This window comes from Rhinolophus sinicus, chromosome 14 (genome assembly GCF_057876585.1).
Source record: "Rhinolophus sinicus isolate RSI-liver-muscle chromosome 14, RSI-T2T, whole genome shotgun sequence".
Lineage (NCBI taxonomy): Eukaryota > Metazoa > Chordata > Mammalia > Chiroptera > Rhinolophidae > Rhinolophus > Rhinolophus sinicus.
In genome coordinates, this window is record NC_142514.1 from 137,008,880 (window position 1) to 137,036,376 (window position 27,497).

General features: G+C 38.3%; 1 protein-coding gene across 1 annotated transcript in view; it reads left to right on the forward strand.

Annotated features, from left to right (window-relative positions):
• INTS4 (integrator complex subunit 4) overlaps window positions 1-27,497 on the forward strand; it is a 93,150-nt gene that overhangs the window by 53,901 nt on the left and 11,752 nt on the right. Inside the window, exons 11-18 of the mRNA XM_019726396.3 lie at window positions 1,263-1,468; window positions 5,980-6,122; window positions 8,702-8,817; window positions 10,959-11,092; window positions 12,362-12,519; window positions 19,058-19,151; window positions 22,039-22,119; window positions 23,951-24,081. Of these exons, the coding sequence (XP_019581955.3) occupies window positions 1,263-1,468; window positions 5,980-6,122; window positions 8,702-8,817; window positions 10,959-11,092; window positions 12,362-12,519; window positions 19,058-19,151; window positions 22,039-22,119; window positions 23,951-24,081 (1,063 nt within the window). The remainder of the gene's footprint in view (window positions 1-1,262; window positions 1,469-5,979; window positions 6,123-8,701; window positions 8,818-10,958; window positions 11,093-12,361; window positions 12,520-19,057; window positions 19,152-22,038; window positions 22,120-23,950; window positions 24,082-27,497) is intronic.

A 27,497-nucleotide genomic window follows, 5' to 3' on the forward strand; every position in this document is an offset into this window, starting at 1 on the left:
CATGGAACAAATCCTTCCTTTCTGATTAAAAGGAGGCATTCATAACTACCAAGAAAAATCTGAATCATCTCCCTTTAATGCAGTAACTTGCTTTTAAAGTGTCTATGAAAATTTTTTGCACAAAAACAAATTATAGTATTTGTTGGCGTGTTTTTCTTTTCTTTTTTGAAATTGTGCATTATTTTGTAGAACCCTGTGGGAACCACTGGCACAAAACAATCATGAATTGAAGTCTTACAAGCATTGTGTGTAGCTTACTCCTCTCTCATCTCTGTGTCCCAGCACTTAGAACAGGGCAGGCATATAGTACACTTTCAGGAAACATTGAATGAACCAAACGCTTCCTGGATTCAGTGCCTTCACTGTTACCTGTTCTGAGCATGCAAAGAGGTAGACGACATGCCTTTGTTTACAAGGTGCTTACAAGACCCATACCTATGCTATAGCTGATATTTACTGGGCTTTTAACGTATGCCAGGCAGTGTGCTATGTGCTTTGCCTACATTATGTAATTTAGTTGTCCTAACTATGCTAGGAAATGGATATTATCTCCACTTAACAGGTGAGAAAACTGAGGTGCTAGGAAGTTAAGTTACTTCTTCACGATCACCCTCCAAGTTAGCAGAGAGATCACCCTTCACAATTCACCGTGAGACCACCTCCATCATTCCAGAGTGTGTACCCTCAACCACTATAGGATGCTAGTCTAGAATCAGCAGACCTGGGTACTAATCTTGTCTCTGCTCTCACTCTCTTTGAGGCAAGTTAATTTACTTTGCTGAATCTTATCTGTAAAATGAAAATACTGATACTGAGCCTGTTTTACTCTTAATAATATTATTATTTAAAAACTGCCTTTTTGTCTCAGAGACATAGAGGAAAAACTGAGGGTTGCTAGATGGGAGGGGGGATAGAAATAAGGGGGAAGGTGAGGGGATTAGAAAGCACAGTCGGTAACCACAAGATTGCCATGGGGATGTGAAAGTCAGTTTGGGGAATATAATCAATAATGTTGTAAAGATTTTGTAGGGTATCCGATGAACACTTGTCTCATTAGGGAGACCACCTCAGGGATGATGTAGATACCTGATCACTGCACTGTACACCTGAAGCTGTCTGGGCACAGAGGGGATCTCCCAGACAGTCTGTGGAGTGAGCGGAGTAGAGAGCAAAAGACAAACGTGAATGAGAAGGAATCCTTCTTGGCTTTTGTCCATGGCTCTTCACTTTATGTGCCGTTTTACTTGTCTCCTTTTGTCTAGAGGTCCGCATTGCTGCTGTGGAGGCTCTCTGCATGCTGGCCCAGTCTTCACCCGCTTTTGCGGAAAAGTGCCTTGATTTCCTGGTTGACATGTTTAATGATGAAATTGAGGAAGTACGTCTGCAGTCCATACATACCATGAGAAAAATCTCTAACAATATCACCCTCCGAGAGGATCAGCTAGACACTGTCCTGGCTGTGTTAGAGGTGAGTGGTCACAGTTTGTTACTTATTTCTTCACCAATTATACCTACTGGGCACCACTTTTTTTTTTTTTTTAAACCAGGCGTTGTGCTAGGATTTGGTGATACAATAGTATGTAGGCAGCGCAGTTCTGCCTTCTCATCACGCAACTCCACCAAGATGGAGGAGACTCACCATTAACCAGGAAATGTGAAGAAAGCTTAGTATTGCTATGATCGGGAAAGCACAGGGTGCCCTGGGACTACAAGTGAATCTAACCTGAATTGTCTAAGGTGAGGCTGGGGAGATGGGGAAGAGAGAAGGAATGCTGTAGTGGCCACTCGACGGAGGAGAAGGATTTCATGACGCACTTTCTGGGGGAAGGAGTGGCACTGATGGCAGAGTGGAAGGGTACCGGACAGAATACTGTCTCAGGAGCCAGAGGTAAGATTGAGTATGATGTATTCAAGGCGTTAAAGGAATTCACTGTAAGTGGAGCACAGAGTTGAAGAGATGGAGGAGAGGAGGCAAGGGGCTAGTGACAGGGCCCGGGCTAAACAGTGAATTCTTTTTAGGCTTTGGTTTCATTCTTCTGGTGAATCATAGGATGTTACAGCAGGAAGGCATCTTAGGCATCAATTCATTCAACCCTGGGGTTTTACACAGAAAAAAGTAATTTGTTTGAGGTCACACAGCTAGCAAGTGCTGGTGGCAGGATATAAACACAGATTTGCCTCCCCTGCTGTACAACTCTATGTGGTTCTTGAATTATTTTTCTAAAGTGTCTGGATTTTACTGTTGAGTACTGAGACTTTTCAAAATATTGGTAAATGAGATTTGTCCTCTGGTTTCCTTTTTTCTTTTTCTTTTTTTGATGTTTAATCATTAGCACTTGTTACAGATTTCTGCTATATACTTCAGAAAACAGGTTGGGTGCTTTGATTTTAAAGTTCTTTGTTATTCTCTTAGTTGCTTAGCACTTCTATTAAGATTTTTCCTGAGTTATCTTTTTTTTTTTAAGGGTGTACAACACTGATTTAATTTACCTATACGTACATTGTGAGATGATTACCACAATCAAGTTAATTAATCCATCACCGCACATAGGTAGTTACCTTTCATTTTTCAATCAGTTTCAATCAGCCTCTTCTTTATATCCTTAGGTTAGGGTTTGTTCAGCTCATCTTCAGATGCTTCTCGAGGTTGATTGTTCCATAATTTAGCTGTAATTTTAATGGGTCATGGGAGACGGCAGGCACAGTGTTTATCTATTCCGCCATCTTGCAAGAGCCTATGTTATCTTTATAATTTTTCATGTATTTTTTTCCTTAGATGATAAGTTTGTATTTTGTGGCTTGTTTTCCATGGATGTTCTCTATAACCTGGCCCCTCCTTTTCTTTTTAATTTTCTTTCCCGTCATTCCTCACCTTGAACTGTATGCAGTAGTCACCTCCCTAGTCATCATGCTTTCCGTCACCATTTTTCCTTCGCTGTACTTTTTCCTTCCTGCCTGCAAAACTGCCACTTTTCACTTAGCAGACTAGCTTATTCCCAGGATCTACATTAGACAACATATCTAGGAAGCCTTCCCTAATTAACCCCACTCCTCACATGGGCTACATAGTGCTTCTCTGTATTTCTGTAACACCCTGTGTATACGACTGTAGCCTTTATCAGTATGTGTTCTGCTTATTTAATTCTTTATTCCACAAGACGCTGGGCTTCTCAAGGGGCCAGAATCTTGGCTGTAGTCATTAGGGAAATGTAAATTAAAACCACAGTGAGATATTTAAAAAAAAACAAAAAACCTTACAATATCAAGTGCTGTGAGGATGGAGAGCAACTGGCACTTTCACACATTGCTGATGGCAATGCAAAATGGCAGAGCCACTCACCTATTTGGAAACAGTAAGACAGTTTCTTATAAAGTTAAACATACACTTACCGTTGATCCTGCAGTCCTACTCTGAAGTATTTACTAAAGAGAATTGAAAACTTACGTTTGAAAAACCTGCATACAAATGTTTATTGCAGCTTTAGTTATAATAGACCCAACTAAAAACAACACAAAATCCTTCAGTTGAAGGGGTAAATAAACTGTGGTACATCTATTCAGTGGAATGCTACTCAATAATAAAAAGGAATGAACTACTGACACACGTAACACTGTGAATGAATGTCAGATGCATTATGCTAAGTGAAAGTAGCCAGACTCAAGAAGCAGCATACTCTATGATTTCATTTATACGACATTTTGGAAAAGACAAAACCGTAGCAGAAAATACATCAGTGGTTGCCAGAAGCTGGGGTTAAGGTGTAGACTACACTAGGGAAGTGTTTGCATGATGGAAGTGTTTTATATCTTGATTGTTGTGATGGTGGTTACATAACTATATGTATTTGTTAAACTCATAGAAGTGTACACAAACAAGGATGAACTTTACAGAATGTAAATTATATGTTAGTAAACCTGATTTTAAAAAAATGCTTGGTAGATTTCATTTCCCACTAAAAGGAACCAAAATTTCTAAGCTAAATGGCTCATTCCAGTCCTGGCGCAGAAAGTGTAACAAGATGAGCTTGTACCACCCTGTCATATGGAAAGCAGATATTAGCTACCAAAGACCTCTAGGGTCATATCAAAAAGACCCAGGAGACAACTTAAATAGCCTCTTACTGGCCCAAAGTGAAGCATATCATTCAAGATTATAACTGCAAATATGTTTAAATTCATAATTGTGTAAAGATGCTTAAAAAACAAAACACTGCATTAGTCACCTTTGGAAGATGCTTAGTAATCAACTCATTGTTTTGAAAACTGGTAGATTAAGGAACCAAGCATGTATCTTTCCTTTTCCTATACAAACCAAACTTCCAGATAAACAGCTAGTTGAGAAGGGAAAGTTCCTCTTTATAGAAATGAGAGGAATGACAGAATTTGTATACTACTGTTTTACAACTTTAATAAATTACTAGATCTAGATAGTGAACAACGGTGGTTACTCATGTCACAAAAAAGAAACAGACATCATATAGTTCCTGAGAGAAGAACACAGGATCTCGTTCCATGAGGTGGTTTTATTTAAAAAAAAAAAAAAAAAATTGAACCTGAATCTGGTGAAACCTCTAAATCTAACTACCATCACAGGATGTACAGGGGAGAAATTACAAGGAGAAAAAAAGTGAGGTGTAATCAGATTTTACATATTAAAAAATACTTAAGGGACATATTACCCAATTGAATGTGTGGACCTTAGTTGGAGCCTGATTAGAACAAGCAAATGCTTTTTGAGTCCCATGTTTCCCCGAAAATAAGACCTAGCCAGACAATCAGCTCGAATGTGTCTTTTGGAGCAAAAATCAATATAAGACCCAGCCTTGTATTATATATAAGACCGGGTCTTATATAACCCGGTGTTATGTTATGTTGTGTTATGTTATGTTATGTTATTATTAGACCTGGTCTTATAGTAAAATAAGACCAGGTCTTATATTAATTTTTGCTCCAAAAGACATATTAGAACTGATTGTCTGGCTAGGTCTTATTTTCGGGGAAACACGATAGTCAGTTGGGGAAATTTGAATACTGACTGGATATTTGATATTAAGGAATTATTAAATTTTTAGGCATGATACTGGTTTTGTGGGGTTTTTTAAATGAATTATTTTTTAAAAGAGATATTTATGGAAATATTTACCAATGAAATGCTACAATTTCTCTGATTAGCTTCACAATAATCTGGGAGGAGTAGGTAAGGGTATAGATGAAACACGATTGGCTGTGAGTTAATTGTTGAAATGGGAATTTATTACTTCTATGTTTCAAATTGTCTATTAAAAAGTTTTAAAGAACTGGCAGACAATGCCATGAATACATCACATAGAGTAGAACAGATGTGTCCATTGACTTTAGCGTTAAGAAGCTGTTGGTGACCTTTTCTAATCATGTTAGTGAGGTCGAGCAGGAGTGGGGATGGAGGAGGCCACTTCTCTGACCCATCTCGTACTACTCTCTTTTTGCTCCCTTTGCTCCAGCTACCCTGGTTTCCTTGCTGTTTTGCAAACACCACGCTTCCAGTTACGGCCTTGATGTGTGCTGTTCCCTTGGATAAAGCTGTGTAAAATACCCCACCTACCCCAGCACTCGTTCCCTTAACCTGCGTATGGTTGCTTCATAGTACTTACCACTGTCTGACCTATATATTCAGTTGTTCATTTTTGTCTTTCCACTAGAATGAAGCTCCTAAGAATAGGGATTTGCTTTTAATTACTGCTATATCTCTAGCACTTGGTACATAATAAGAGCTTGATAAATGTTTGACTGTCTCAATAAATGTTGAATGTGTAAACAAATGCATGAATTCTTTAAATCTCAGTTCTTATGTCACCTCTGTCTTCTCAACTACTAGCCTCTCCCCTCTCAGAAAATTGACTCTTTACCCTGTACTCCCATTGTAACTTTTATACTCCTCCATAATAGCTAATCCACAATGACTGCTATTATTATCATTGTTGCCTTTTTTTTTTTTTTAAGGATTCGTCCAGAGATATTAGAGAGGCTCTCCATGAACTCTTATGCTGTACTAACGTTTCAACCAAAGAAGGGATTCATCTTGCACTGGTGGAGCTGCTGAAAAATTTAGCCAAGTACCCTACTGATAGGGACTCCATATGGAAGTAAGGACTTTCTTGCTCATTTGCTCACGACTCCCATAATGCAGTAAATGTACAATATTGCCATCATTCTGTGGGTCATCATAGATTGAGGATGTGGCCCTTCATTTTGTCTTCAGTTAAGAAACCTGGTTCAACTTAACCAAACTCTCAGGAGTCTGATTCCTAAATGGAAGATCGCATTTCAGATTATTTATTCATTTGTTCATCCATCCCCCTAGCAAATACTGTATACCTGCTATATGCTTACTGTGTGCCAAGCCCTATGGTAAGTGTTGGAGGTACGGAGGTGAGCTGATTAGCTTTTCTTTTTCTCCTATGTAGTGTTAATCACTGCGTTGTCTAGTTTGCATTTTGTACAGGATTATAACCGTCATTGTAGAGATGAAAGGTAGCGCTGGCACGTGGTCTGCAGATCGAGAATCTCAATCATTTTTCTCCCCAATTACCTCTAGCTTTATTGACTAGAGTCAGACTGTTAACACTGTTAATGAAGTGCTGTTTGAAGAACTACTTGCGTCCATTTAATATTAAAATGTGTTAATGTGCTCCACATATTTAGATGAGCTTATGTGACGAGATCACTCCAACTGTATAGTTTCTTGATTTTCAGAAAAAATTGTTACAAAGAGTAGTAAATCAGATACTTAGAAGATATATTAAAAACTAAAACTACCAGGGGAGTCTTGCTCTAGGTAGTATTTTTGATATCTGGTTATCTGTTTTGCTATTTCTTCTTGTTTGTTCAGCCCAGTTCAGCCCAGTTCAACATACATTTATTGATTGTCTTCAGGGAGCACCCAGTCATTTGCTGTGTGGGAGTTGAGTGGGGAGAAACACCTATATTGGTATCTGTAGTTCTGTAGGCAACACAGAAGGAAGGATAAATTCTGCTTGATGGAAGGGATTGTTACAGAGTTTTTAGTAGAACTTCTTGCCTTAAAATAAGATGTGTAGTTATTTGGTTCACCCAGAATATTTATATAAGATTGTCTTTATTGGATGATTGTAGACAGAAAACACCTTCACCTAATAGTGCTGCAAAGGTTTTGAAATGACCTATTCTAATTATTACTTGATTTTTTTCATCTCTTCTCATGAATGGTAGCTTTATTTAGAAATATCAAAAAAGAATGTGATCAAAGAGTGAAGGAATAGTCACAGTAGCATGTTTTTAAGACATTGCTAAAGATAGATACATAAATGAAAGTTTTGAAGGAGGTAGTTTGTTCTGTTTATGAACCTTTAGTTCATTCAACAAATGCTTATTGAACACTTGTTATAACCCAGTCACTGTGTTAGGTGCTGTGGAGATTGAAAAAAGGATTCAACTCATAGACCTAGCACTCAAATAGCTAGAAGGGAGAGAAGTAGGAACAAGTCAGAACTGAAGTCTAGCTTTAGAGAGCCCAGAGGCTTAGGGGTCTCTGAGGGGACCTGATTAATAGCTCTTGGATTCTCCACCTGAGATCTGAATGGAATGAGAGATACAATAAAGAAGTGGTACCTGAAGGCCAAACTACAGCCTTTACGATGTCCCCTGAGGCACGGTGAGTGAAAGGGCTGAGAGAGATCAGAATATTCGTGAATTCAGTTCTTTCCATTCAGAAGGAAAACAGGACTGGGGAACAGTGTACTTTCCTAACAATGTCAAGTGTTTTAAATGTGGTGCCTTTCATCCCCCGTATGTCCATGAATTCATTCGCGGTGTTCCTTCTCTCTGTTGCCAATCTGCCTATTCTCCAGTCCATGGGGAAGTCCCATCTCCTTTGTGAAACTTTCTCTGATCATAATAATCTCTTCTACCTTTGACAGGTAGAAAGCAAAGTAGCATTCATTTGATAGTTTATTACCTTGTTTTAGTCATCTTTGCCTCAGCTGGATTATAAACTCATTGAGAACAGAAATTAAGATTTATGTTTCTTTTCATTTAGGCATATCTTCGAAACGAGAATTTAACAATTAAAAAATAATCAAGATACATAATTACCAGCTCATGTGTAGTTCTTTATAGGTTATAAAGGACCTTCATGTAGTCATCATAGTTAACTAATAACCAGTGAACAGCTAACTAATAGCCAGTTGAGTTATTACTATGTGACAACCACCTAAGAAGCTCTCCAGCAGACTTCCCCTCTTGCTCCATTGACCACTGCTGTGTTACTTGATTTCCTGCAAGCCAGTCACTGGACAATGGGAATGGGATTGCTGTGATGGGTTTAGACCAATTGTGGTTGAGCCCTTGGGCTGAGCCTACCTTCCTCTGAGCACTTTGATGTCTACCGGTTACCTGAGTAAAATCAGGGTTCTCTTGGTAAGGAAGATGGGGGAAGTTGCGGTTAGTTAAAATAATGTGTTAGTAATATCTGCTGTAGCAGCTCTTTATCTTCATAATAACCAGTTTGTTAGATGAATTAATTGAGCTCCAGAATAATTGACTGACTTATCTGAATTTGTTGAGGTAGCAAAAGTAGATGGTTGAGAATTTGCAATTCTGAGTCAGGCTTTCTGATTCTGATTCTTAGTACTTTTTAAAGCATTTATTAACTTATGAAAGTGGGCTCTCGTTTTGTTTATTTCAGATGCCTGAAGTTTCTGGGAAGTCGGCATCCAACCCTGGTGCTTCCCTTGGTACCAGAGCTCCTGAGCACCCACCCGTTTTTTGACACAGCCGAACCAGACATGGATGATCCAGCTTGTATCCTCTGTGCCTGGGACAGATGCTGCTGAACTGGCAGGGAATTTTGGCATCTTGTTCTGTAGTGTAGCTTAGGTGGTCTGAGTTTTATGCTTTTCCTTTCTTTTAGGTAAGAATAGCTCCTGAGGGAGCCTGGTGGTTATTATGTTCTTAGATTTCATTCTTGTTTTCACAGTAATTCAACCTTTGCTGTTTAATACTAATAATTTTTACACCATTTCTTGCGCACCTACTATATTCTACATACTGTTCAAACACTTTATACATTTTATCGCTGATCTTCCAAACAACACTGGAAGGAGGTGGTATTCCCAATTTACAGATGAGAAAACAGGCTATTAAATAACTCACCAATCAGCAAATCTGGGATGCAAAGCCAGACATCTTTGGTTGTAAAGCCTGTGGACTTTCCCCTATGTCTTCCTCCATGTTTAATTTGATCTGCATCTTGAAGGAGAGGATGGAGCTGAGCTAAGCTGCATGATTATTCTGCCCCATACAAGCTCAGTGGGTCTGTGATAGCCATGGGCAGTATGCCGTGCCATTGGATTGTTTTCTGGCAATGGGAATACATTGACATCAGTGCATCCACACTCTCCCATGGTTCTTTTCGCTCTGTCTCAGATCCTCGGTGGTTTAGGGAGTGTTTATTGCTACATGAGGATTAGGCAAATAACTGGCTGTTGTAAGATGACCATTGTATTCTCTCCTTATTCTGTTTGTTTATTTTCACAGTGAGTTTGGAGACTTTAAAAAGATCCATGTAATTGATGTACTAACCAATGCCCTTCTCTGTGTGTACCTCTGTGTTTATATCCCATACCTTACCTGTAAAGGAGCAATATTATAGCTATTTGAAATTCATCTCATCACAGAGGGGCTTGTGGGCTAGGTGTTATAACTCTCACATGACGTGTTGAAGGGGTTGGAATCTGAAGACCTTTTCATGTTAAAAAAAAAGTTAAACATTTTTAGAATCCTATTATGTTAGATACTTTTCTGGGTAATTGGAGGATTGTGTTATTTAGGAAATATGTTTGACTGTGAGTAACAAGTGTAGCTTAAACAAATTACTGTTTTTGTGTTTCTCCAAAGTAAAAGAAGTTCAAGGTTAGCAGTCTGGTGATGGTACAGTAGCTGCACATTGTTCTCGGTGGTCCAGGCTCCTCCTGTTTTTCTGTTCGGCCATTTTCAGTTGTCCAAGAGTATTGCTAGAGCTCCAGTCATCAGGTTCAGGTTCTAGGCCGGAAGTTAGAAGCTACTTGGAATAAAATCAGTTTTATTCCAAAAAAAGGGTAGAATGGATATTGGATAGGCAGATAGCTAGCAGGCTCTGCCATAAGGGTACATACGGAAGATTAGATCTTATGTTTATCTTTTAATTTCTGATTTTCCCTCTGTTATAAAATTAATATACATAGAAAGAAATCCAAAAAATTAGAAAGAAGAAACCTCTTATTTAATACCCAAAGTCCAACTAGCCAAACTGTTAATATTTTGGTGTATTTCTCCCTTTTTTAAAAGCTTGGGGTTGGGATTTTGCTCTTTTTTTTTTTTTAACATAGTTTATTTCATCAACAAACATTTATAATAGATAGCTGCTATCATATCCTCTCTATATTTTAGAGCCTGCTTTTCCGCTTGTGACAAAATGCTTATGATACAATATTATAAATTCTTTGTAAGCATAATTTTTAGTGATAGTATAATGTTCCTTCAAGTAGATGAAACACTAGTTGTATAGTCATTCTCCTGGTCTGGGACGTTGAGGTTGTTTCTGGTTATTTGCTATTGTAAACGATTCTGTGCTATTTGATTATTTACTTAGAATAGATTTTGAGATGTGGAATTACTCAACAGTCATAAGACTCTTACTGTCTAGTACCAAATTATTATTGAAATGGATTGTGCCAGTATGTACTTTAGTAGCCAATGTCCTGAAAATTTCCATTTGTTAGTATTCTTAGCAACATTAGTAATCAGGGTAATTTGGAATGGGGTAATATCTGAGTTTGAATTTGCATTTATTAGAAAATTATAGTTATTTAATGGGAATTTGGGGGGCTGGAACTGGGGCACCAGATTCTGACCAAACTCAACCTTGTATGCCTCCAAGTTTACTTAACCCACTCCTCCAACAGACATTGCAGTTTTGGTTCTTATCTTCAATGCTGCTAAAACCTGTCCAACAATGCCAGCCTTGTTCTCAGATCATACCTTCAGGCACTATGCCTACCTCAGGGACAGCCTTTCTCATCTTGTTCCTGCCTTGAGGGTATGTTGAAAACGTCTTTTTCCTTGTTTCTGGTGTTTTGAGTTTTGGTCATTTGTGGTTGTTAACTAGCCGAAAGCTGACTGTATAGTCTCTGAAAATGCATTCGTTCATTCCCTTTCTCTCTTGGGCTCTCTTCTATTGTTTGCTTCTTACCTTTCAAGAAGATTCATTTTTTTAAATGTCCTGGGGTTACTGATTATGTTACCGTGTTTCCCCGAAAATAAGACCTAGCCAGATAATTAGCTCTAATGTGTCTTTTGGAGCAAAAATTAATATAAGACGCGGTCTTATTTTACTATAAGAGGGGTATAATATAATATGATATGATATAATATAAATATAATTATAATATAATACCGTGTCTTACATTAATTTTTGCTCCAAAAGACACATTAGAGCTGATGGTCCGGCTAGGTCTTATTTTTGGGGAAACACGGTATGTTAGGTAAGAAAAAGTAATCGGGAACAATATATTTTAGGCCACGGGTTAGATTGTGATATGTTTTAACAATTACATAAAGCCACGATTCTCAACAAGTTCATTTTTTAATAATAAAACCTGTATTGTTTTTAAAACCTAGAGATATAGAAAGAAAAAAATTTAAATGAATCATAACGATAATAATCGCAAACACTGAATGCTGTGTGCAAGCACTTTTCTTAAGCTCTTTATTTGTATTAACTCATCCCTGCTTAGCTTACTCTAAATAACTTTATTTAGAATAATATATGTACACAGTTAGAAAATTTAAACTATATAGAAGGTATAAAATCAAAAGTGAACTCATTTTTGCTCTCCCTTCCCTTTCTTGAAAGGTAACTTGATAGTAAGAACAAGAATTATAATTATCATCATAGAAAATACTTTTAAAGCATGCTATATAAACTTATTTGGGAATAATCACTCTTCTATGAAGTGAAAGATCAAATAAAATTTAAAAATAAATGTGACAACAGATTACTTTGTAGTTCTATTTCTATGGTTAGCCCATTTATTTCAGTTAACAATAGGAAATAATATTAGACTATTCGCTTCTTTTTCTCCTTACAGCTTGTGTCTATATTGGGTAGGCCATGCTCTTTTTCTCTCTGTCTTTCCTTTTCTCCTACTAAAGCTGGGGAAGGAGGGGAAGGTTATTTACAGAATCATCTAGCCTTTTTTTCCTTTACTTTGTTTGGATCACTTTTTTGTTTTTCTGGTTTGTTTGAGTTACCAAAAGCTGCGCCACAGAAATGTAATGGCACTGTAACCCCATTATGTTTGCTTAGCTACCAGGTAGAAAACTAGTGTCATCCTCCGTTTCCCCCAACATCACGCTTCCTGAGGATCCTTCCCATCAGTTCCTGCAGCAGAGCCTCGAAAGGGTGTATAGTCTTCAGCACCTGGACCCGCAGGGAACCCAGGAGCTGCTCGAGTTCACCATCAGGTGAGCTGATCATCCCTTTCCTTTGACAGAGTTAACGTTGTTCTGCTCAGCTTGACTGTTTTGATTTCCAGTGTTGTTTGTAGGCTACTTTTTCTGACCTTGTAGGCCTGCATTCACACATGGTGTTATGATCTGTTTATATTTGGATTAGATTGTGGTTTGAGCATATCACAAAGAAAAACTCTTTGTGTTCATGACCAGATTGATGATTAGTACAAAACTAGAAAGTTATAAAGAAGCTGTTTTTAATTTTTCTTTCCTCGTATATAAGGATGGGTGACAGAAAGGGCAAAAGTACCTGATTTGGACAGGAGGGAAGGTTAATTCTTTCTTGTAGGCAGGACAAGAAAGAGCTGAGATGATCATCACGGGCCTGGGCTCATTCTCTCTTGTTTCTCCATCTTCTGTGTCAAGCGGCCTCAGCCTAAAGATCCAAACTCTAACAATCCCCTCTGTATTCCTACAGGAAAAGGAAAGGGCAGAACAAGGGTGTCATTTCCACGCTCCTCCCCCACTCCCCGTACCCCCTTTTAAAGACACTTTCCCAAAGTTGCATGTTCTAGTTTTACTTGCATAACATTGACTAGAACTTGAGTCATATGGCCGAATCTCGCAGCAAGGAGCTAGGAAAGGTAGTCTTTACTCTGGGTGCCCAGTGCGCAGGAGGAGGGGAGGGTATTGCGGAACCACCAGCAGACTGCTAGACCATAGTAGAACGTCCTGAGTGATATGAGAAGAATTGAAACCCATTTATCTGCCTTTAACAAAAGCAGTATCTATCTGCTTTTGTAAATAAGTTTTGATTGAAACACAACCACACCCATTCGTTTAGGTATTGTCTGTGGCTGCTTTCATACTACAATGGCGGAGTTGAGTAGTCACCACAGAAACGACATGGCCTGCAAATCGTAAAATAGATGCTATTGGACCCTTTACAGAAGAAATTCGCTGACCCTGAAGTGATGCTTCAATCACATTTTCTTCCTCTCTTGGTCCCTCACCAAAGCGATTAGTCTTACAGGCCACTATTTGAAGTTGTTGGCCCTCAGCCCAGGAAAATAAGCTCCACTTCCTGACTCAGCCCCACCTAAATAAACATTTAGGTTTTGTCCTTGACAGTTTTTTGCTTTTTTTATCCTATTGGCACCAAAGCTAGAATACGCACAGAAGGAAACCAGCTTGGTCATCAGCTGCAGTACTAGCTATGAGTAAGTGCTCAGTAAATACCCTTTGGTTTGAGGGACCCTCATGATACGGGTTTTATGAGGTGATACCCCTGAGCTTCAGGCTGGTCAGACCACTGTTCTAATACGGTGGTCAGTCAGGGGTGCTGTGTTTCTAACTTAAGTGCCTTCTGAAGAGGGTGCCCCGGATGGTGAAAGATCTGGAAAGGAGAGCAGATGGTGCCATGGTTATTGATGACCTGTTATGTTTTACAAACATTGCAGTTAGATATTATTACCATTTCACAGAGACGAAATGGAAATTTGGGGAAGTGAAACAGTTTTCTAGGAAGTAGCAGAACCGAGATTTAAATCTAGCTTTGTTTGACTCTAAAATTATGCTATGCAGCTGTGATATGCAGCAGTGAAGGGGATTCCTGTATCAAGTGGAGATTAGATTAGATGAGCCCTGGGGTTCTTCAGAGCTTATATTTTCCATAGTTGTTGAAAAGTGAAATGTTAGAGTTTCATACAGAAGGTTCTCTGATTAGGACTCTGGTCATTTATGTGTTAGTACCAGTTTAAAACACACTTCACCGTTAATCACATTGCCCTTTGTTATAATCCATGCAATCATTTCATCCAGCCAAGCTCTCACCTATAGAAAGTCAGCTGTTCAGTGAAGTCCCTGGGAGATGATTGTTTGTTTCTAGAACTTGACATGACTACTTTGTCTTCAGCACTGTACCTTAGGTGTCTTATTGGAACTCAGTAAATATTTGTTGAACACTTTAGTTATGATGACTTAACCAGGAATGATGATTTTTAAGATTTTTGTAGATGGCATTTTTTTCTGGCCATACCTCACCTCCAGATGTGTAGATTTGATGTTTGTCTGGCTCTGCTGGCTTGATCATGACAAGAGCTGCTATCTATCAAGTGCCCACTCTGTGCCCACTCTTCTAGGTGCTTTAGGTACATTATTTCATTCAATTTAAAAACAATCTCATGAGAATTACCCCATTTTTATAATGAGTGAGGGAGCTGAGGTCATTCATTTATGTTTTTTTGAGTATCCCCACATGCCGGGCATTGTGCTAGTCAGAAAGGACATTACCGTAAACAAGATATAATCTCTGCTGCGAGGGATCTTACAGCCTGGTTGGAGGATTAGCTCGGTGAACACGAAATGCGCAATATTGTGTTTTCTACGAGTACCGTTAAGTACAGGAGAACTTACTTCTAGAACAGATGGGGGGCACCTAACCCTTGGATGGTCTAACCAATGACCTGAAGAATGAATGGAAATTAGTCAAGTGAAAAAGGCAGAAAAGCATATCAAGGACTCGGAATAGCAAAGTCCTGGACGAAAACACCGGTCTTTCTAGCCCTTCCATCTGGTTACACCGCTGTTTCTGGTTAACAGTTCGTATGACATGAAGCATCTAGTATAATAAGATTTAAAATCCAAAGGACTTGGTTCAAGCCTTAGTTTTATCATTTCCTAGGTACATAATTTTGGGCATCAATGCCCTCATCTGTAAACCGGGGGTACTATGTAGCTCATAGCACTTTTGTAAAGATTATTATGGTATGTGAAAAGCATTTTAAGAATAGCAGTTACATGGATAATAGACATTTATGAAATTCTGCTTTAAAATTTAAATCTGTGACTCATTTCACACACTAGACATGTTCTTAATAGTTTGTACGTAAATCCAATCCGAACTTTATGAATGTAATTATGTTTAAATTCATTGGTGGGAGGGGATTGTCTTTTAAGGAACGCTGCAGTCACTTGTCTACTCTTTCAAATAATGAACTGATTTTTCAGAGTTTGTATTGTTTGTGTAAGTCTATTAAGGTGCTGTTACTCGGAATACACAGTACCCAGTTTCAGAAACCATATCACTTCAGAAGTATTACGTAATAGAGAATTATTCTTTTGTAATGAAACAGCTTATTTGAATTTGAAACAGGTGAGGCTTCATTTATCTGGAGTTGCTAGAAATACATTTTTCTTACTGGAATTCTTTTAAATACCAACCCTCACGAACATGGGATTTCTTGGTTAAATTCTTTAAAATCCTTCTTTTGCTGTGCATCATTTAATGTCTCTAAGGCATAGTGCCTGTTTCGTAGCCTGGGAACTCGTCTGGTAACTTAAGAGCTGGAAATAAAGTGTTTTTCATTTATAATCACCTGGGTGCCAGGATGAAGATGGCTTTTGAAAAGTCATCAGGATTTTGTACTTATTTTGCATTTTCTAACACTCCTTGTTGTTCTGCCAAACTACTGAGAGACATAAATTCAATATTTAGAGATTGTAAGGGATTGAAAGAAATGTTTAGTCATAAACATTTGATTTACATGTTCAGAGTCTTTTTGACTGTCTTTAAGCAATGATTTTTAAATTAATGAATTCAGCTTGTGTAAACTGTTTGTAAAAAATTGCAATATATGTAAACTTGTACTCTTACAATATTTTTTCAATGCTACTTGTTGTCATCACGTGGACTAAGGATTGCTAAACTGTGTGTTCCTTGGAGAACTCTTTTGCCCTGTCAAATCACATCTGTAGAAATGTGACTTAATATGTATCTGATTTTAAATAAGTTTTGGTCTCATCGTTATTTGATGCAGTTCATATATATGTGGGAAGAGTTTAATGGCAAATAAATGAAATACAATATGATCTGGTTTAAAAAAATACTTTTAAAGTCACACAGATCTGAATTCATGGCTTATTTTTGCCACCTATTAATTCTGTGACCTTGGGCAAGCCACTTAAATTCTGATCTTTTGTTTCATTCTCAGCAAAATGAGATTAACTGCAGGTCACATAGTAAGGATTAAATGAGTTCAGGTAAGGAAACACCTTGCACTCGTAGTATAGTGCACACAGAAGGTGTTCTCTGTAACCTTTTCCATTAAAGAGTCCATAGTCTCCTGAGGGTTGCATAAACTGAGACTTCCTGAGGATTGTGGGCATAAAGAGGTGCAGAGGAAACACTGGGACACAGAGCATTTTGCCCAGGGCTAGCAAGTTTCCATGTTTACTTGTACAGTAGTTCAGATTTCCCATGACTAGTTGGGTTGCATCTTGTTCTGTGCAATTCAGAACAGCAGCTCTGGTGCCAGGATGGTGTAACTTAACACCTGGCATCATTCAGCTAATGTATATTCAGCTGGTCAGTGTTCGTTCTTATTGTAACAAAAGGTAGAATCTTCCTGGAGTGAAAATGGTTCAGAAGGAAAATGATTCGGGGCTGTCTTTTTCAAAAGAGACATCAGAGATGCGGAAACGAGAGACGAGTAGGCCACCAAAATAGAACTTCACGGGTGTGATAAGCTAGTACAGGGTCCTGCCTTTTATTGTGCTAGATGCCCACACGTGAGCAGGCTCTACAGGACCAGCTCAAGCCACCAAAACTCACAAGAGATGATACACAAGCTACAGACCCCAATTTCTTCAATCACTTTGGGAGTAATTCACTCTGTGCCCCTTTCTAGGGCATCTGCTTCCTGGTCTAAGGTCCTTAGGAAGCAGCATTAGCTATGAGAAAGTTGCCTAAGATTATAGGGAGGGGTTCAGTCCAATGAGGTTTTGTACAGACTGCTATGAAACCTAATATATTATGCTAGCCCGGAAACAATTTCCCTCACAACCCAAATCCTGACGTTCCCCACAGTTAGCACTTCTATAGGAAATTTTGATGCTTCGGTTAAAAAAAACAAGGCAGCTTTCTACGAGTATGAATTCTTTCTGAGATGGACTATTAACACATACTTACGCACACACACCCCTCCCCAAAAGAGATGAAGAAAGAAGGGAAAAACAGTACTTTTTGTAGATGTAGAGCATATCTCCAGAAGAATTCAAAAGAAACTAGTAATGGTGGTTCCTCTGGAAAGGGTGTACTGGTTAGCAGTACACAGGTATAGGAAGGGAGATTTTATTATATATATCCTTTCGTATCTTTTGAATTCTATACCTTATTGGTGTAATTCCATAGCTCTGTGTTATCAATGTATTATCTATTCAAAAATTAAAATTTAAAAATCAATAATCCCAGTCCCCAACACAACTATTTTATCTGTGTCTGCCACTTTCTATTTTCTTATCCACAAGCAGAAATGTTTTATTGGGTTGCAATCACTTTGCCTATAGCCATATCCATTTAGGATGCTTTTAATTGCAGGTATCAGAAAACGTTATCTCAAACTACCTTACAATGGGTATTTATTTCCTCATGAACAGAAATTGGAGGCAGTTCTAAATATGGTGTGGTCAAGTAGTTCATTTATATCATTAAAGACCCAGTTTCTATCTGTTTGGATTTTTCTTGTCCTCAGCATTTGCTTTATCCCAAGGCTTTTTCCTTTTAGAGCTAAGTGTGGCTGCCAGGCAGTCAGTGTTATAATCCATCTTGTTCAGTCTAGTGAGACACAGAGACATAGAGACATAAAGATGAAGTGAGAGAGACTGACAGACAGACATAGAGAGACACCAGTTAGACCTGTGCCAACCATGGAATGGAAGTCCTTACATTAAGACTAATAAGGCCAACTTAGGTCATGTAAACAGGGAGATACCATGTACTAATTGGCGTAGTCCTGTCAGACTCTACCTGGAACTGGGTTTGGGGACACCTTCCCTTGAACAAAATCAGGGTTTAATTAGTAAGGCAGAAGTGGAGAATGGCTAACTGGGTAGGCAGCCGCCAACAAAGTTCACTACCATACCTTGAAAATATTTTTTCTGATGATACAAAAAATACTTGTCCATTGTATAAACACTTGGAAAATAAATCATAATTGGGAGAAGGCACTAAAAAGTACCCTAATACCTCTATCCAGAAAACCACTTTGCTATATTTTTCTCCTATATGTAGTTTTTACGTGGTTGAGACCATAGACCTTACTACCATTTTATATTTTGATGGCTGTAGAATATTCCATTGATGGTACAGTAATATTTAACAATTCTTCTACCATTGAACATTTAAGTAATTACTGAGTTTTATTATTGTAGTCCACACAATGAATATTATGGGCAATGAAGCATTTCATTTTTATTGAATATTTTCCTTAGAATGACTTCTCAGCATAAAACTACTGATCAAAAATATTTGACCATATGTGTGACTTTTATAACAGTACAGTTTTACTTTCCAAAAGAATGGTATAAGTTTAAATTGCTAACAAGGTATGAGTGAATTACTTTCATTATAGCCACGTCAGCATTGGGTGCTGTGATTTAAAAATTTGTGACCACTTTACTAGGTGTAAAATGGTAAAATGCTTTGACATGATTTTTATATTGGTGTCATTATCCTTATCCTATGTTTGGCCTGGGTTTTTATTTACTACAGGGATCTGCAAAGACTTGGAGAACTTCAGTCTGAACTGGCAGGAGTAGCTGACTTCTCTGCTACCTATCTTCGGTGTCAGCTTCTTCTCATCAAGGTGGGTTTGGATCCATTATGTTTATGATTGTGAAGCTAAGAACACACTTAAATGGATCCAACAATGTTTGAGGCCATAGCTGGAAAAAATATATGGTTTTCTGCAGCCACTTAGCTATGGAGAAATTACGTACTCTGTGGTGTAATTATATTTCTCTAAGAATTGTTAACTCATATAGCCATTTGCATTTCTTTTAATTTGGGAGAATTCTTTCATCATTATATAATTAGAGCAAATTGGATACATCACTATTTTTTACTAGAATCCCAAGAGTTGTCATTGTTTTTTTTATGATTTGATTAGCACAGAACTTGTATGAACTTTTATAATATTTTCTTAAAAAGTGCTGATTTTACTTTGTCAGAATTAAATTAGTCAAAGGTTGATTGCACTGCCCTTGAAAGGGCCAACATGATGGCATTTCATACTAGGTGGTCAGATTATATATACACACACAATTGGTACCCAAGAATCCGTTTCAGTTTGCTGCGTTGAAAACCATTGAAATAGGGCGGCCTGGCGGCTCAGGTGGTTGGAGCGCTATGCTCCTAACACCGAGGTTGTCTCTTCGATTCCCACATGGGCCAGTGAGCTGCACCCTCTACATCTAGATTAAGAACAACGGCTCCACCTGGAGCTGGGCTGCCGTGAGCGGCCGTGAGTGGTCAGTGGCAGCGTGAGCGGCCAGCAGCCAGGAGCCAGTGTGAGTGGCTGACAGCCAACGAGAGATGCCGTGAGCTGCTGTGAGTGGCCGGCCGGCGACTGCCTGGCTCAGCTGGGTGGAGCGCAAGGCTCATAATATCAACATGGGCCTGTACGCTGCATCCTCCACAACTAGACTGAGAGCGATGGCTTGACTCGGAGTTGGGGGTTGGGGAGGGGGGAAGAAGAGGGGGATAGAAAAAAGAAAACCATTGAAATAGTTCAATAGCTTTCAGCTTCTGCATCAGAGAGTAGAGTTCTGCTGTAAATTTAGGCTTAGGATTTAGGCGAGCCCTTCTTACTTGATAAAACTTTATCTTGGCTTTAGTTCCAAATGTTATTAATCTTCAAAATGATTAATGATATTTGTTCAAAGTCAGAATAAATGCAGGAGTCAAAGATCATTCCCCACTGTAAGATGTGTGAGCTTAGGGTTTTGCAGGAATGTGTATACATGTGAAGGTGGGTGTGTACATTGAAGTGGGTTGAGATTTAAACAGCCCTTCTTTGCCTAGATAGATTCTTTCAAATGTACATATCTACATAACCACCACCACAGTCAAGATGTAAAATATTTTAATTACCCCAAGAAGTTCTTTCATGCCCCTTTGCAAAATTGTTTGGCTTTTCCAAGCTTCTGGGAAACAGGACTAATAATAACTCTCCCCAGGTAAGGATGGTAACAAACAATGTGTGTGAAAGCCCTTGGCCTGGTGTCTGATACGGAGCATGTGCCACGTCACTGTTGTCTTCCTCCTGCTTCCCTGGCTTGCTCTCTTCTCCATGGGAATACAGGGAGGCCTTTGAAAAGAACCCGCTTTACTATAGTAGGAAAAGAGAAGAGAGAACCCCTAAAAAGAACACAGAATTATGTTGTTTACTCAGTGTCATGGAGTGGCAGGGTAAGGGACCCAGCCTCAGGACCCAAGGCAGGCTGGTGATTGATATTAGGGGAGGAGCTAAACAATTGCGTCGGCACGTCTCCTGCACAGCATGTGCTGTAGCCAGTAACGATTTTTATGAAGAATTGTATAACAACATCACAGAAGACAGTGTACTGTTATGTACCCCAAAAGCATACAAAATTACTTCTGCTTTTGGGCTACAACTACATAAAAAACATGCATTTGAGAAATGATTAGAAGCAAATATTCAAAAACAATAGCTCTGTTAAGATAGTATGATTTGAGTGATTTAAAAATTTCTGTATCTGTTGTCTAGACCTGCCATTGTGTAATGTGTATACATGTGAAGGTGTATGTGACGAGGTACATGTGACTATTAAGCACTTGAAATGTTATTCAAATTGAGATGTACTGTACATGCAAATACACACTGGATTTCTTAGACTTAGTATGAAAAATGAATGTAAACTATCTCAGTAATTTTAAAATATTGATTGCATAGTGAAATGGTAATATTTTGGATGTATTGAGTTAAGTAAACTATATTGTTAAAATTAATTTCGCTATTTTTTATTTTTAAAAATATTGCTAGAAAATGTAAAATTACATGACTTGTATTGTATTTCCGTTGGACAGTGTTAGTCTAGGCTTTCTGTAATGCTATTGAATTGTCTATAATTAAGAAGGACTGTGACAATTAGAGACTATAGCAGAAGTTTAGACAAGAGATGAGAGATGGGGCCATATGGACGGATAGGAGAGGAGAGAGAGAGAGAAGATAAAAATCTGTGGCTCTAAATGATAGTTTTGAATTAGAGACATTGAGAGAAGATGGAACCTAGAAACGCTCCCTTGATGTCTAGTTTGGATATGCCCTAAGATGGTGGGGCTATTTAAAGGATAGTAAGCATGGGGCAACGGATAAAGAACCACGGTCAAGGAAGAAAGGTCTGGGCAGTCAGGGAGGGCCAGAACCTCTGGAGCTGGCTCTCCTGGACGTTCTGATGAGGCCTTCATGGCTCCTGCACTCTGCTTACAAGCACTAGTCTGGGGCAGGACCTTTGGGCCAGGACTTGGATTGAATGGGGAGGAGTTCATTTCGTCCAAACCATGGATCTCCACGCTCTCCATAATAAGTAGGGCTTATTGGCTTAAAAGAATAAGACTGGGAGGAAGTGCTGATCGCAGTAGATTTTAAGAGCAAAACAAACATGTGAATCTCTAAAGATATGCCAGTCTTTGTGACCTCTGTTCTGTACTCTCCTGATTTGTCTTTGTAGGCCTTACAGGAAAAGCTGTGGAATGTGGCTGCCCCTTTGTATTTGAAACAGAGTGATTTGGCCTCAGCAGCAGCCAAACAGGTAAGCTTACTGAGACTGTCTCCTCAATAGATCTCTGTGCTGGAATGGTCTCATCCAGGTCAGAGCCAGAAGCCTTCACATGGCTCCATGTCTCTGCTGTGGCCTCCCCAGTTTCAGCCTGTGATGACAGAAGTGAGTGATTTGAGATGCAGTGTAATTAGGGGTCACAGCACTGGCTTGAGAGTCAGGGGACTTGGGTTCTAGTCCCCTGTCTGTCTCTAATTTGCAGGGTGATATTGAGCAGGTTACTTATCCTCCCTGGATTTTTCTTCTGTAAAATATGGCAGCTCAATTCAGTGATTTCTAAGATGATTTTGTGTTCTAAAATATTAGTTTGTATTTTAGATATTCCAAAATTCAGTAAATAATATAATGAATCTTTCATCTGAAAATGTAGCTGAACTCATTTTCAGGATATTTATATTTTTAGTCTGTACCATTTCTTTTGTGTTAAAAGGTCCTTATGCTTCTCCTCAGTTCATCAAGTAGCATTTCATTTAATTTTTTTGAGCTCATTTCCTTCTAGCTTTGAGCAGTTTCCCTTCATTCTTAGGTATTGGGATTTGGTGAACTCTTATGGGTCTGATCTTCCAGATAGTGAGTTTGTATAGGACCGAGTGATTATGACCCAGTAGTAGGAAGTGATGGTCACTGTGATTGCTTCATTACAGTTCACCAAATGATTTCCAGTTCATTTTAATTAACCCTCATAATAAATAATCCCATTAGGTGGGAATAAGGATTAAGCCCATTTTACAGGTAACAGTTAGCTCAGCAAGGTTAAGTTCAGTGAACTGTAGGTAATAGAGTCAGGAATTTTGAGCCCAGATTCTCTACCACCCAGAGTCCGTTTTCTTTCCACTATTCTGCTTGATCTCTTATCTGATCTAGACTCCCTCTCAGACCTGCTATGTGGTGTGTTGTAGGGGAGTAGAACTTAATGACAAGAATCCCAAAATGGGGCTTGTTGGGAGGAAGGGGACCAGGGAGCAGTAGTCGGGAAGAAAGAGAGGAAAGGAATTACCATTGCTGTGTGCCAGATACTGTTAAGCTCTTCCAAGCCCCATTTAATCCTTTAAATTCTACAGTGTTGTTACTGTTTCTTCCCTATTTACAGATAGGGAAACTGCGGTTCCATGTAATTAAGTAACTTGTCTTACAGTTGGAGGAGAGCCTAGAGTAATTTCTCTGACTCTAAAGCCTTCAAAGGAAGGCAGGCACAAAAGGGGAAGAGAAGCATCATTTGGATGGAAGTAGCTGATTTGGATAGAATAGAGCAAGAGTTTAAGATGTACTAGGTTTGAGCTGAGGTCATAGACATTGTTTTCTGCACTCATTCCCTCCCCAAACTCCCTTCAACTGAGCAGGCCTATAAAACGGTCTGTCTGATGACTAACAGGTGGTTAATGGTTCCTGATGTTACATTCTTGAGGTCTTTTCCTGGGAATTGAGTTGCCATACATAACCTATAATTATTGTTCCCCCTGCATAGTGAGTTTGGTTTAGGATAACAAGCAGTGCTTTTACAGTTTTATCAATGATTAAACTTTCATATCTTCACACCATCAACTAAGGATGATTTTATTACCAGAAGAAAGTCTTTCGTTTTTCAATTGATAAAATAATTTATTATCTATTTGCAAGACATACTATACATTTCTCTCAACACTTACATTAATTTCTCTCAACATAGGCACTTAAAAATCTCTGTTCAGAATTAAAGCATAGGCAATAAAAAAGAAACTCAGTTCAGAGGTTCACCTGCAATTCTGTGCTACTCTCAAGGAAGACTTGATATTTTCACTGATCGTTAATTACCTTTTCCTTACAGATCCTGGAAGAGACCTACAAAATGGAGTTCATGTACAGTGGTGTGGAGAATAAGCAGGTGGTCATTATACATCACATGAGGCTGCAGGCCAAAGCCTTGCAACTTATAGTAACGGCACGAACTGCTCGAGGGTAAGATGTGCGGCCGGAAGGGGTGGCAGGGTCCTTTAAAAGATGTGCAGAGATCTCACCAAGGTTAATGATAAGTAAAATGATATTCAGGAAAGATTAGCTAAGGGATATTATCATTCATTTTTTCAGATATTCCAAGTTCTATTCATGGATTAGATTAGATCCCTGGGAAAACCCTCCAGTGGTTCTCCATTGCCTACAGCACAACCTAGAACTTCATCTGGCAACAGGGACATTCTGTATGGTCCTTGATGGCTTTCTTTAAGACTTTAGTACCAGGACCCACCTTTTCTCTTTGCAAGAGACTAGAAAGCTCGCTTCCAAGCAGTAAAGACAAATTAAGAGACTGTACTGTCCAGTGAGACTACCGTGTTCAAATCTTCTCCGCTTACTAGCTGTGGGCCTTGTTTCCCTGTCTGTAAAATAAGAATGATGGCAGCATCTAACTCATGTGGTTTCTGTGAAGAATGAATTGGATAATACATGTAAAAGCCCTTAGCATGATGCTTGGTACATAGAAGAGCTCAATATATTTTTTTTTATTTTAACTTCTCTGAAATCAGATATTTTGATGGTGTGCCATAGTTTGATTGAAAGTGGGGGTTTTTGGTTCTTGGTCTTTCCTGAAATAAAGATGCATCTTAAAAAAGATGGCATCATAGATTTGATACAGTATTTATGTAACTTGTTGCCACATCAAAGACATCTTTTTTAAAAAAATATTTTGCAACATTAAATAATTCATATTATTCTTTTTTTTTTCAACTTTTATTTAAGTGTGTTTTTCCAGGACTCATCAGCTCCAAGTCAAGTGGTTGTTTCAGTCTAGTTGTGGGGGTGCAGCTCACAGTGGCCCATGTGGGGATGGCACCAGCAACCTTGTTAAGAGAGTCGCGCTCTAACCTGCTTAACTAACCGGCTGCCCCCCCCCAAAGACACATCTGATATTCACTTCAGCAGTTGTGTGAACCCAAAAGTCTTATAGAAAAATAAATATGGATGTTTAAGTAAGCACTTAAAAATACTAAGTCAGAAAGAACGTTCTGAATATTATTTTATTTCTTTACTTATCTGAATAGTGACCTGATAAACTCAGTAATTTAATCTTAGAGCTATCATACATTCATTTAACAAATGTTCAATCCTTACTACTCAGTCACAGTTGAGAAAAGATAGGTGCTTGTGATGGCATCTACTTTTTTATTTAAAGAAAGTAGAAGTATTTTTCAGTTTATATGATTATTGTAAAAATTTAAATACTGCAGATTAAGTGAAGGTTCTCCGATAATCCACCTCTTCTAAAACAGCTGTCAACAGACTTTCCCAAGCCAGATAAACATGTGTAGATGATAAATGTGTATTAGCATAAATCAAATCCTAATATACTTTGCTGTTCTGCCTCCTTTTCATTTCACCCAACAATGTAATATCTCATCTTTCCATGCCATTATATAAAGATTCTAATATATTTGGTCTTTATTCATACTATATTCTTCCATTTGTATGCGTTCCTGCTTTGTTTTTTCCTTTCTTGATTTTGGCTAGCTCTATTATTTCTTTGTCTCTTACTTCTTCCAGGCGTTTAAAAATTGTGTACCCTGATTCTAACCCATTCAAGAGAGAGGCAGGACGTAGTAGCTGAGAGAGTTGTGGTGCCTCATTATGTGGGTTCAGACATTGGCTACACCATTTGCAAACTTAGAGACCTTGGACAAGTTGCGTGAACCTTCTGTGCCTGTTTGTTCCTCATAAGTTAAACGGGGATAATATTAGTTCCTGTCTAATTATTATATGTGAAGTCCTTAAAGTATTGCCTTACACATTCAAGGTAAACACTTGATAAAAGTTAGCTCATACTATTTGTATAAATAGTATCTTTACTCTTATATTTTTAATCAACATTGAACTTTTATCAGCATAAAAAAATTAGAGTTTATGGTCACCTCTGTGAAGGTCACCTCAGATCAAAATGAAAGTTTTGGTGTGCTTTTATTTGATTGTCTCAAGCTATTTAATTCGGAATTTAGTTTCAGTTTTATGTTTTTGTAATATGTGTCTTACTTTAAGAATTCTTTCTTAAAGTATGCATTCATATTTATATGTACACTATAAATTATTTAGCTCCAGTTTGCCCACCACTGTTTTATACTACAGTTGCCTTTTGAAATTCCTTGTTCACTATTTATTTGACTGGAACACATTCTCTAGCAATTTTTTTTCAGAATAAGTATATAATTAGTAAATTCACTGAGACCTTGCATGTCTGAAACTGCCTTTCTTTTGCTCTCCACATAAATGGAATTCTTTCAGAACTCTGTAAATATTACTGTGTTGCCTTTTAGTATTTAATGCTACAGTTAGGATGTCTGATGTCAGTCTGCTTCTCTTTATTTTGTAGGTAGCTTATTTTTCCTGGCTCAAAGCTGTAAACTTTTCTTTCTATTTAGAAATTTCACCAGGATATGTCTAGGTATGTGTTTCAATATTCTTAATGACCTTCATTAGTACTTGGAAGTCTCAACTCTGTTTTTAGCTCATTTTTCCCCCCCGCCATTATTTCTTCAGTTACTACTTCTTCCATCCAATCCAGTCTCTTATACTGGATATTGTATCTTCTGGATCTATTTTACCTGTATCTTATCTTTTCTCTCATAATTTCAGTTTTTTTGTTTCGTTTTTCTACTCTATCTTCTGAGTAAATACCTCAATATGCTATTTTAATTTACCATTTCAGTTTTCATCATTTTTCACTCTAGTATTTTTTGTTGATTTCATTACTACAGTCGTCCCCTCTTATCTGTGGGGAATACGTTCCAGGACCCCCAGTGGATGCCTGAACCTGCAGATAGTATCGAACCTTATATATACTATGTTTTCTTCTCTACATACATGCCTTTTCACTTAAAAGAAAAACTTTATGGCTTCTCTTTGGCATATCTGAATTGCCAGCATCACTACTCTTGTGCTTTGGGGCCACTATTAAGTAAAATAAGTATTACTTGAACATAAGTACTGTGATACTTCACCAGTCGATCTGATAACTGAGAGGGCCACTAAGTGACATATGGGTGGGTAGAATATACCACGGGGACATGCTGGACAACGGGATGGTTCATGTCCCGGGTGGACAGCATGAGATTTCATCATGCTACTCAGAATGGGGTGCAATTTGAAACTTAATTTTAGAATTGTTTATAGTTAGAATTTTTCATTTAATATTTTTGGACCATAGTCGACAGCAGGTAACTGAAACCACAGAAAGTGGAGCTATGCATAAGGGGGACTGCTGTACTGTGTTATTGCCAAGTGTGTGTTCTTCTCTGTACCTTTTTGGTAGCATTTTCTCTTGCTTTGTCAATGCAGTAGCCTTTCAAATCTCCTCTTAATCTCATGGTGGTTGCTTATTTGAATTTTTT